General features: G+C 26.7%; 1 protein-coding gene across 1 annotated transcript in view; it reads right to left on the bottom strand.

Annotated features, from left to right (window-relative positions):
* LOC129967030 (neuroligin-4, Y-linked-like) overlaps positions 1–13,392 on the bottom strand; it is a 176,228-nt gene that overhangs the window by 33,752 nt on the left and 129,084 nt on the right. Inside the window, exon 2 of the mRNA XM_056081662.1 lies at positions 9,575–9,724. Coding sequence (XP_055937637.1) covers positions 9,575–9,724 — 150 coding nt within the window. The remainder of the gene's footprint in view (positions 1–9,574; positions 9,725–13,392) is intronic.

Here is a 13,392-nt window from a genome sequence, read left to right as displayed (position 1 = left end):
CATCCCTTATGTATCTACTACATCACTTTAAATTTACCCTCGACTTAAAACTGGATCGATTATACAGAAACTCATTTATGTAAATTCTTCTTTTTTAATTTTTATTTATTTATTTTCTTCTCTTGATTAATTAATTGTTATATTATTAATATATTAAACAAATCCTCAATTTATCTTGCAGAACCATTTACTAAGCAATCTAATTGCCATGACATTACTCTATAAATTTGTTATGCCCGGAGGTTAAGAGCCTTGATTTCATGTAGTCCTTGATACTCTTCTCAAATCGGCAAATAGTTTTGAAACTTATTTTATAAGCGATATACAATAGTTTAACGTTGTCCTATTCTAAAATTCATGGAATGCCCCACCCCTTCAGAAATGGCGCAGTTCCTAAAGATCAGAGAAATACTTGATTAAAGTTTAAAATTTTATTAATTCCTTTGACTTATTGCGAGGATTTAGTTGGTTACAAGCATTTTTATTAATTCTGCAACAATTAAATTTCTGTTTCTCCAACTGTATAATATTCATTCTTCATTAGTTTTCAAAATATAGACTCTGCAATAAATATGCGGTCAAAAGAAATCAAATTCAGATTCGAAATCCATTGTCCCACTCTAGTGAACATGATTTAAGGCAATTTAGGTGGAAATAAACCCATGTACACATTTCGATCCAATCATTTCAATCAAATGGTTTAATAGATTCTAAATTTTGTCAGGAATGTAGTAAATATATATCATTTGCAGCATATAATCCACAGGATCCTCGAAATGGTCGTTCACCAACTCAATGATACTCCAGGTATTAAGAAGAAAATCATTTTAACAAAAACTTGTCACCTTCATTGGTAACCAGTTGGTTCGCTGGGATTAATGTTAGTTAAAATTCCAATTAAATATTTTACTAAAACTGGTCTTAATGATTTTCTCACAAATTGCCTTGTGCTGTAATATTTATTGTGGTAAATAAGGATAAAAATGTTGTATTTAATTTTTTTCTCACCTCATCTAAAATCTGATCTTTAGTTTAGAATGGAATTTAAAAAATTTTGATTATAAAGTTTATTATAAATTAATTACAACGGTATAACAATATTTTTTATTAAAAGTATAATAAAAAGAAGCAGAAATTTATCAAACATGGGAAAACAGGCCATATCTTCATATTTACATTAATAACATTTGAAAAATGATCCAGGATTATAGTAGCAACAATTACAGATTCACAGAGTACATTAATGTAAAATTTGTTTAAAATATTTTAAATAAATAAGTTAAACATAGAGATAATTTTTATCGAGGTCAAAAATGATTTTCATTTAAATAAATTTTTGAATTTTAAGTTGAGATAAAATTGGTTTTTGGGTAAAAATTATGGAAAAAAGCAAAATTTGTTTAAATTTTAATTAATTAAATTGTTTTAGAGAAATGATTTTTCTAAGGTGCATTATCCTACTTTCCAAATTATATCTGTGAATAATTCGGTTGCTTTCATATTCTTTCTTAAAGAATGCTAATACACACTCACACATATAAACATACATTCATTTTTATTATTATTAAAGACTGGACTATTTTGAAATGAGTTGGTTTTCCAGAAATAATGGTATATTTAATAGCAGATTAATCGTTTAGATATAGCTTCATATCCATGATCTAAATTTTCGGATATAACTTTTACTGATTTAGATGGGCGTTTAACGGATTATTTTTAAAGTTTGTATAAAATTTCATTTTGTTTAATATTTTATTCTGTATTTTTTATTATAAAATGTAACTTTTCAAACAACAGAAATATTGATAAATTTTAATATATGTATTTTAATTTATGCATAAGTATTTAAATTTAATAAAATTTATAATTATCCTATCTTTGAACTTTTAAAGAAATAGTCTGTAATTATATTTTTAGGTACTAAAAATAATCTGTTGCTAGATTTCTTTGTCTGTACAACTAAATATTTTTCTCAAATCACAGTCTGATTTCAATTAGGTGCTGTTTAAAACTTGTAGCGCATAAGCAACTAAAAGCTTACTTTATTTTTATATTATTCTAGCAGAAAAAAAAATCGTGTTTTTCTGCATAAACTTAATCGTTTTTAAGAATTGAGAAAGTTGGATAAATATTAAAAATATTTCTGAAATTGTTTTCATTTTAATATGTTTTTTTTAAATTGTGTTAATTAATTTATTTTAATTGGTATTGAAAAATGTCTTGACAATTTAATTAAGTCTCGTTCTGCTTGAAAAACTCTAGTAATAAATGAGATCTATCAGGAGTTTTAAAAGTTTTACTTAATCTTATTAAAACCAATGGTTTTACTGAGAAAAAGAGTTAATTTTTAAGAAAATTTAGTTAATTTGTTTCAAAAATTGTTTTTTTTTAGTTTATTTCAAAGATTATTACTTTAAAAAAATTTAGCTTATTTGGCATTTTGAAAGAAATCAAAATATAAGGAAGAAAAAAAAACCTTATTAATTGTGTTAAATAAAGTTTACAATGAAAAAAATGATGACATATTTATGTTGACTAATTTAAAATAATCGGAATTTCTTACTCTAGACAGTATATGAACAATATAAAAAATAGGAATTACGTATTATCATATATATATTGGGTGCTTGATTAAAATAAGAACATCCATGAAAACTATAATTTTTTTCTTTAATAGTGGACTGAAGTAATAATCTAGACTGTCAGCACCAATTTTGTCTTCCATGTTGATTTTAATTCAAAGGATGCAATAATTCTTTGGATTAAATTATTCTTGTGTAAGAATTCATGTATAACATTATTTTATATCCATTTATTTGTCCAAAATCCAGACAAAATTTCATTTTTCACATAAACCAGACACATAAATATTTAATACAATATAAAAATTACTGCATTATTCATAATTTATTGAGAAGAATCATTTAAAAAAAATTCTAATCTTACCAATATATAAGGGAATTTTCTAAGAAAACGTCTTTTAAATGCGCACAGTATTGTAAAGAATGGGAAAAGTCTGACAAACAAGTTCGCTTGACAGACGATTCACAACTGTTTTATGAAAAATGCAGCAGTGGGAAAGCAGTCTTTTGGGAAAATGCATCAATATCAAAGGAGCAGCTAGAAGACAATTGCGAACATCTGAGACGAAGTTCTATTGCTCTTTATTTGGCCAAAAGGAAAGACTCTAACTTCAGTTCCTCACGTACTTTACCAATATAAAACTAGTATCTCGGCGGCAATGCGTCAAAGTGATGCTATTGATAAGAGGGCTTGCGAATAAATGAAAACAGGCTTGATTACAATGGCCGTAAAGAAATGCCTTTGTTTAAGTTAGTATATTGAGATATTGCTTAAATGAAGAGGAAACAAATAGATGACTTATACTAATGTTTACATAAATGTTGTAATCAGAAAAGTATCGTTTAAGAAATGTGCCAGACATTCTTGCCAAAAGAATGGTATTGGTGCATAAATAAGGAAAATAATTCGAAAACAATATTTTTAATCATAATTGTCTTCTCCAAATATATTAAACGTCTGATTTCTTCCAAATTCATTATTGATTTATAAATAAACAAAAACAGTATGGTGTTTTTTAGAGTCCATTTAATTTCTAATTGCATTATTTATATTTAAGTTTTAGCAATAAATTATAAATCTTGAAATTTGTATTTGGGTTTTATTTTTTGCACAGTTGAGGCGTCGAATTTATTATATATCCAAATTGATTTTTAAAATATATAATTAAAGTCAGTATTCATTGAAAATTTATAACCATCATTTAGTATTTTGGTGCTGGAAAGTACGGAAATTTGAATTCTGATTTTATGTTTCAAATATTTCCACATTGATTAAGCTGCATGTAGTCTAAGAAGGCTCTTTAAATTTTTAGATTAAAAATATTATGTATAATTTCAGAGCAATTTTGGTACAAAAATTTAACGATAATATTAAAACTTATCGAGAAAATATAATGTAATTATTCATATAGTGTAATATAATGTAGTAATTCATATAGTGTAAATAATAACTGTTAATGTATTAAATGTAAATAGAAACTTCCTCTGCCCAGAATGTCAAAAGACATACAACCTCAGCATTCTTTGATGCACATAAGGATAATGATAAAGGGACTATGATTCTAGGGTTTTTTTTTTTTTTTTTTTTTTATAATTTTCATTGCTTTGCTAAAATTCATTTTTTACTGTTTTTACTTTAAAATCATTTTTCTCAAAACAAAAAACATATGAAGCTTGTGCGCAGGAATTCTCAAAAACCGCATATTCTATTATCTAAAGGTTTATCCACATGCTCAGTAAATTTCACTGTGATAATACAACCATTTTCAAATGAATTATTCATAAATTTTTTAAGAATTTTAATCAGATTTTTCATAAAATTAAAAAAAAATCAAATAGTTGTTTTTAAAATGATTTTTTCAAACAATTTTATAAAAAGTATCCATAATTTCAAAACTGACTATTTTCTGCAAATTACATTCAATTTTGAAAAATGTGACCAATTTTTAGATTTAGAATCCTACACGCTGTAAAATATTAATTTTTAAGATTTGGAAAAAAATTTAAATTTATATTTCTTTATAACTTTTAACTTTTTTTTCTATATGAAAACATGAGAAACATTGTAATTCTATATGAATTTTCTATGGTAAAATTTTGAAATTTCACAATTGTTGTTTTGTTAATTAGATGGGTTGAAAGAAGGATGTTTTTTTTTTTTTTTTGTTTCCAGGGGTAATTATTAGGAGTCCCGAGACCGCTTAATCTGTAATGAACATTTCTGAATTCAGACAGATTAAAAATTTTCAACTAATGAATACTTCTTGTTATTTATGAAAACTTTACTGAGTGAAAAGAAAAATAAGAGATATTTTAATAAAATTATGCATGTTATTTTTATATTGAATTATGTGAAGTGCTTCATTTACATAAAGTAAAATATTTTTCAGATAACCTAAAAAATATTTTTAGTAAGATAATTTTTTAAAAAATGTTTCTATAATTTTTAAGTAAAACTGTTTATATATATATATATATTATCTGAACAATTCTGATTGTTAGCTTTATTAAATTTAAGAAAGCTTGAATATTTTAAAATTCCTATGTAAACAAAATTTTATTAGTATCATACTTTAACGTGCAAATAAGAAATTTTATCAAAAAATGAGTTCTGTAAAATTCATACTTCTTTTCCAAATAGTAATATTTTTCCTCTTGGATAGCTGAAACAAGTTATCTTGTTTTAACCAGAATAAAAAAAAATGATAAGTATCGATTTTAATAATCCTTATTTTGAAATAAAAAAATGCAAGTTCGAAACTTCCAATAGATTCGAACAGTTAGATTATGAAATGTATACATTGTACGACATAACCACAACAGAATCCCATCTGGTAACAGTTGATTTTTAAACAAAAAATATATTTGAGATTTATTTCAGACATGTCAAATTACTCATTTACAAACTTTGATTAGACCCTTTTTCACATACCCTACTGAAGCATGAATAATGATTGAAAAAGGAAAAGAGACCCTTGTAATAGATGAAGAAGCCTATTTTATGGAACTAAATACGATAATTATTGGTAAAAAATAATTATGACTTGTAAATTTGCAAGCTTTTGAAAGAACTATATATTATTAAATTTATAACAAACAGGATTAAACGAACATAACCCTTAATAAGATTGTATGGCAATCGGGTCACTAAAAAGATAATTCAGACTAATCTGTTTAGCCAAAACGTAAATGGATTGACGGCCAGGGAAAAACTTAATAATTATTAAATTGACAAATTTATAAACTTTAGCCAAGGTCAGGAGGCATGAAATGGAATTTTGGTAAAGGCCATTGCCATTCCAGAATAGTTGCGCCAGTGAAGAAGAATATTTTGGTTAAATGTTTTTTTTAAATTATTGGATATATTAAATAAAAAAAAGTCCATTGACTTCAACATTCGTTCTAATATGCAGATAAATTTAATACTTGTGTCAAAAAATGAGAAAATTGTAAAGATTTTCGTTTTCTTGTATGTAAAAGCTTAAGATCTGAAAGCGAAATAGTTCAGCTGGCCGATCAGAAACTACTTCATGGCAACAAAACTAAATTTGGAATAATACTTAAAATTTTAAAACAGATTTTGATTATATCTATTTTACTGTATTAAAATAGGAAAAAATCTCTAATAGCTTTGTTTTTAAAGATTTAGTGCAGTTAAGATAAAAAGGCATTTAAAAGTTTCAAGAGCAGTTTGTTCTTCGAACTAAGGAATCTCATGAAAAGGAAAAAAGGAATACATGTATTTATTTTCTCATAGGAAGTCTTGTGATACGTAAAAAAGAACAATATGATATCAGAGAATAAGTTTTGTGGCGCTGAAAATGATTAGCTATTGCCTAACCAATTAGAGAATTATATAAAATGCACTTGAGCATTCGGAATAGTAAGAACAAACAATAAGGATTTTAGGATTTCACTGAATAAAAACAATTGATGCACAGAGAAAATACTTTTGCTACAGAAAAAAAAACTCCACCAAAATCTTTAGTAAAATCATCGTACCTCAGCAGTTTATAAATCTAGAGTTGATGAAACAAAATTATGATCAGAAATGTCTTCTTTTGAGTATGTGGCAAAAATACTTTGTAGATAAAAATAATTTATAAAACAGAAATATTTTGCAATAGCAAAATCAGACAGCTCTGAAATAATCCACATTTCGTGTATTTCAATACTGAAGCAGAATGAAAAGCTGGATTTCAAAAATCCTTGTTATCAAATACATTCTGTGCAGTCAAAAAGATAAAACCTATTCTTATTTTGTAATTTAGAAAATTATTTTGATAAAAGAAAATTATCTTGATTTAAAAGCAGCATCTGATTTTTTGATTATAATTTGAACACATTTGTTTATCTTATAACTATTTAGGATGCAGATATAACTATTTAGGATTTTTTGCAGATCTCAGCACTACTATTGATTGATTGCCAAAGTAAGGTGTTTCATTAGGAATGAAGGCAATGAAATATAAATGCTAGGACATATAGAACACTCATATGATTGTAAATTATTGTTAGAATCTGCAAAAAGATTCTGTATTTCATATTCGATTAAGAATTTCAAACAAAGGAAGATTTTGGAAACAAAAAATATAGCTGCTCTTTATATTTTTATTTGATATCATTACATCTCCAATTTTTAATTAAGCTGTTGGAGTTTTACAGAAGTGCTCATTGTTTTTCCAAATTAAAAAAAGTTTTACAAAATTTCTTAAAGGAAACGCATTTTAAATAACTTAATCTAACCCCAGTCATTCGAATCATTTCCTTGAAAATCGGAATAATATTAGTAAAAAAAAAAAAAAAAAAAGAGAGAGAGAGAGAGAGAGAGAAAAAGATTTCATTTGAACATAAAGAAAATGGATATCCAATAACAGTACATATGGGCTGTTTATCTCATTGCAGATTACTGTAGGAATCTACGAACAGATTTGTAAACAAAGTTCTTCCAAGAATGCAAAAAAGAAGAAGAGAAGAGAAGTTTTTAGATTAGAACAAAATAACTTCTTTGTTCAATTTGATTCTTCTTATTCCTAATTTTAAATTAAACTGCAGTTCTTTTTTCAACCATGTAGCTACCTTTTTCTAAGCAGTTAAATTGCTTTATATATTTTTAAAGAAAAATACTTTAATTTAAATTCACTAAGCTATGTTTAAGTAAATATGTGTGAATTTAAGAATAACACCGTCATATCATACAAACAAACGTTAATGGGTAATACCTAAAGTCATATTTGTTTAAAGCTCTCAAAACATATATAAAAATCTTTTTAAAAAATCCCGTCACCAAAAAGTGTTATGTGATATATACAGGAGGTCCTATAAATTCCACCCAAACTCTGCACGGCCTGATTCCTCATTGGGAGATCATAAAAAATGCCCAAAGAACTGTACCTGTACGATCATAGTTTTCGAGAAAAATATAAAAACAAAATATGTCACATCCTATGCAAAGTAAAAAACACTTTATTTGACACATCAACAGCTATTTTCAAATTACAAAGGCAGATAGATGTTTAAAACGCCCTCCGTGCATATCGAGACATGTGTTTGCTTGCCGTGAAATGGCTATAACCTCTCTGACCGTCAGAGCTTTTACACACAGTATACTTTTAATGGAATTAAGCTCACCTGCTAGAGCAAGCGTGCCTACCTCGGGTTTTTATTCTACCTTCTGCAGTACTGCATTCTCAGGTGATTCCGTCAGGACATTATTCAGTCTTTCAACATTGTGACGACTGGCTATCGGTCAGACACTTCCTGTATTTTGCAGTCTGTGGTCCAGCCTGTGGATGACTTTGGCATTGGGAGTACATCGTGACGAATATCGATGCATATACTCCCTAGCAGTTCGTAAAGCATTTTCATTACATTAACCTTAGATTAAGTGCATGCTGTAATAATCATGAACGGAATACATAATCACCATGCGAAGAATATCGCTAGTTGCATGATGCAGCCCTTTAAATAAGAATTATACGCAGCTTCACGTCATTCCAAGGTGGTCACATGCATGACCCTATATGAGCGCCATACATTTTAAACACCATCGTCTCGAAATATATGCAAGTAGTTCTGTTGATGTGTCCACTATAATATTTTCCCCTTGAACCGGATGTGACGCCATACATTGTTTTTCGTATATTTCTCGAAAACTATGTGGTCATACAGGTATAGTTCTTTGGGTATTTTTTATGCACTCCTCACAAGGAATCTGGCTGTACAGAGTTTGGGCGGTATTTATGGGACACCCTGTATAAATGGCACAATTAATTCATAAATGATAGTGAATTACTTCAGATATATCTGTAAATAGTTAACAATTGCTAACTATCCTTCAAGCACACATAAAAAATGACAAACCAATGAAAAGATGTAAGAGTATAGGATTAATTTGCGTAATGACGGTAATGGTTGTTCGTTATTGCTTACAGTAGATGCGCATAATTGCAGTGGATATTAATAGAGTCAAATAAGAATAATTTTTTTTAAATAAAAAAATCCAAATATCCTGTACTTTATTATAATGAAGGCGATCAAGCTGCTACTTGTCCAATTTATCCATTTTTTTTAAAATTGCACTTACAAAGGCTTAAATTACTGGTATTGTGAAAATATGATGCCTTAAACTCTGAAAATATTTTCTCAAGTTTAGATAAAGGGATGCTTAGCTAACCCTGAAAGCATTAGTATGCAGATCAAGAAGATTGAAAGATATAATACTTTTGGTAAGATTACTTCTGGTAAAGATTTCTGTCGGATAACATATATTTTTTTAAATAACCGAAATCAATATAGTTCTAATATTAAAATAAAAACTGTTCGGAAATTTCCACCATGCTCTTCAAAAAGTTTTGTCATTTTTTTTTTTTTTGATATCGGATTAACAAATTAAAAACAACAGAATATAGCAAAATATTCATAATATTATGAATTAAAAAATGTTACTTTTCAAAAAGACAAAAATATATAAGTCAAAAATAGATATTTACCTAAGATTCCAAGCCGGAAATTAATGGTGACAACAACTACATTGCCATAGCTTGCAAGTACTCGTCCATCGTAAGGATTTCCTGCATTCCATTCATATGATTCACCATGGATATACACCATAACAGGAACTTTCAATCCTTGTTTTCCAACTGAAAAAAAGGTTTACAAATATTATTTTTTGAAAGGACAAACAGAAAGAAAGAACTGAAAGAAAATATATTTATCCTCACAACGTATATATAATGTACAATATTCCCTGCTACTAAACAGAATTTACAATATAGTATAACATTGTTGAAAATTGAATAATGTAATATCGCACAATATTGTTCAATATTGTGGAACAGGCTACCTGAGTATTGAGACAAAAATAAAGGTCTAAAAATTTAAAAACTGAAAATACCATTGTATTGCCCTATGAGGCACAAAATAGTGATTGTTTCTGTTCCTGCATCGAACGTTTTTAAGAATGTAACGCGCTTAAAGTTTTTGTTTTATGATGATCACCAAAAATCACTGGTTTATCTTCATCAATGAAAATATTAGAGATTTAGTTGACAAAAACATAAATAAGCTATTTTTGTCATTATGTGCATCCTCTGTTAGCTACTTTTAGTAAGAAAATTCAAATGTATGCGATATAATTTTCTTCGTCGTCTTATTATATTTAGGTGTATATAATAAGATAATCATGGCTATTTGTAACTAAAGATTAGATATTACCCATTATTTTTTATTATAAAAAATAATTATTATTTAGGCCTAATTTGTAGTTTAATATAAACTTCCCTATCTTAAACGAAATTTAAGATTTTATAATGTTATTCCACTATTCTAGATTCTAAACTGAAATAACTTGTAATAATAAATAAGTCATTGAAATTAAAACCAATTTTTACAAAAACAGATGTATTTACCCAATACAATTATGACCGCACGTAATCAAAAACCTCTTAAATTGCTAAGGATTTTGATAATATTTTCTTGCGGAATATAAATTTTGATAATATGCTTGATTTATGATAGCTGTTCAAAAAATACTGATATTCCCTCCTAGATTTATTTTAAATATTTGATTCTTTCCATAGCTTCGATTATAAATTCCAAAAATTTACTTTTTATTACGAAATAAAAAATTTAAATCTTTATGTACATAACTTTCAATTAAATAGTTTTGATAATTCCCACTTTTTCAGAAATTGAATGGATTCCATCATGTATTTCATTTAATTATCTATTTTTATTAGTTTTATCAACATTATAAAGCAGTCGTATAGAAAATAATTCTACTGAGAACTTTAATTTTTTACATCCATATTTAATATTTTATTCATATATGTTGCAATTCTTTCAAAATTTAAAAAAAAAAGATTCAATTATGACTAAAAAAGTTAATGAAACTGAAAATATATTTTACAAAATCATATGTTGTATCTATCCAACACAGTTATGACCATAGAGAATCAAACCCTCTCACATTTCTTAAGATTATTGAAGATATTAAATATTGTTATCGTTGATTTGATTTTTTTTTCAAATTTTTTTTATTCTTTCTATTGCTTTGATTATAAATTCCAAATAAATTTATTTTTGCGAAACATAAAATTTAAATTTTTATATACATAATCTTCGATTTTTAAAAATTTTCAATTTTTAGAAATTGGAATGATTGTATCATGTATTTCAATTAATTGTTAATTTAATATCATATTTATCAATATAATTAAGCAATCACATTGAAAATAAAACTGCTGGGAAATTTTATATATTATATTCAAATTCAATCTTTTATTCATGGATATTGTAATTCCTTTGCAAGAATTATTTATTTGAATCGCCATTACTGAATTTCATATTTCAATTCTTTAATGCTTGATGACAAAATGCACATAGCATTCTTTAATCAGTTAATCACAATTTGATTTCACAATCCGCAACGGCTTTATCATATTTGACGCAATCATTCTTAAAACCCAATGTCTAAAGAACGAACAACAAGGGCTTAAGTGCTTCTCAGAATATTCCAATCCTACTAGCATTTCGTTGGGATCTTTACTTAATCTCATGCCAAAAGCAGAAGTATGTTCTGTAATCCATGATATACCCTGTTTCAGAATCGAAGATTGGTAAAGTTGAAACATTAGTTGTATATGTGCCTTTGTGTTTAGGGAAATGTGAGAGCTCTCCGAGAGGGCAGCACAAGTACATGCTCAACTAATGCCAAAAGGAGATAATAAATCACGGTTATGGTTGACAGCTTCCCGGTAATGGGAGCTTAAATCGCAAATTAATGACAGAAGTATATCAGATTAATCCAGCTGTTGAAAAGGATTCCAATTTAAGCCTCATGGTGCACTAGTTCAAATATTGGTCTAATACCTCAACGCGGGCTGGTTGCAACTGACGCGAAACAATTCAGACAATTGAAATAAACGTTTAAAGTCCCTGAGACATATCGATAAAACGTTTTAATTGCTGCCCTTCATAGAATGTAGAATTAGTTGTAATCATTTATCACCGTTAGAGCTACATAGCTAAAGCTACACTTAGTCTTTCGATAAATATAGCAAATTTGTTAATATGTAGATAATGCCTAATTATTAAATTTATGAGAAGATAATGCGAGGGTTGTATGAATCATACAAAGCATATTTTACTATAAAAATTAATAATTATATTATTTAAAAAATATTTTTATTCAGAAATTTTCTTGAATATTTTATTAGTATTTACTTAAATTTATTTAGTTATTAATGTATATTCCTTTAATTATTATTTTATACATATAAAATTTCCAAATAGCTGATCTGATAGAGTCATTTCGAAATTATTGTTCTCATATTCAGTCATGGCAATACAAATTTGAACGAACGTATTCACAGCTTAAACTGCGAGTTTTAGCTGAATCAAATTCACTTTTAATCAAAATATAACAAATTCTTATTAGCATATGTATATTTATATGCGTCCTTCCAAAATGCTTTTTAAAACAAAAGCGATTTTAGGAGATTACGCTTACAACGATGATGAACAACTGACCATTTTTAATAAATCATTTTTTAGGAGAAAATGGGTTTTTTTGGATATATTATTAGAATAACATTTCTTTTGAATTGTATGTAGATGATTAAATATTTATTTTAATTTAGACAATATTATTTTGAAGTTAAATGACATTACAAAATGACATCTTGTTTCGGTGTCGAAGGAAAATGATTTTGATTTCAGTTGAAGATGGCATTCTTTTTTAAAAGTTGAATGCATTATTATTCTTAAAAGATATGACTGAGCTCTAATTAATAAAAAAAAATTGTTAAATGCCCTTTTTGAATACAAAAATAAAAGTTTTTCCTTCTAATTCATTAATTAATTTTATTTTGTTGGATTTTTAGTCGCCATGTGTAGTCCACTGCGCGAATTGTTGGCGTCCAGCAATATAGAGAGTGAGTAACATCCATAAGGTTGCGAAGCTGGAATAGTATGAACCTTGATGAAATCATCTTTTCCCGATCTATTTTAATTAATGGACTTTTCTGCATAATTTTATTTTTAATTTTCAGAAGATCATTACATAATAATTTTAATTTCAAATTTGAAATTTTTTTCTTCAGTGTTTAAATACTGAACATTTAATTTTAAGAAAAAAGTAATATTAAATATATCAATATCTAAATAATGAATATATAAGTAAAATCACTAATAAAATTAAAAAAAAATATTTAGTAAAAATAAAAGTTTTTATTTCTAAATAATCTTTTTATTTATGATTATAAATGAGATAAATCATGAATTAATTACTTATGAGATAATTAATATA

Source organism: Argiope bruennichi, chromosome 4 (genome assembly GCF_947563725.1).
Source record: "Argiope bruennichi chromosome 4, qqArgBrue1.1, whole genome shotgun sequence".
NCBI classification, from domain to species: Eukaryota; Metazoa; Arthropoda; class Arachnida; order Araneae; family Araneidae; genus Argiope; species Argiope bruennichi.
This window is presented reverse-complemented; position numbering and strand designations above follow the sequence as displayed.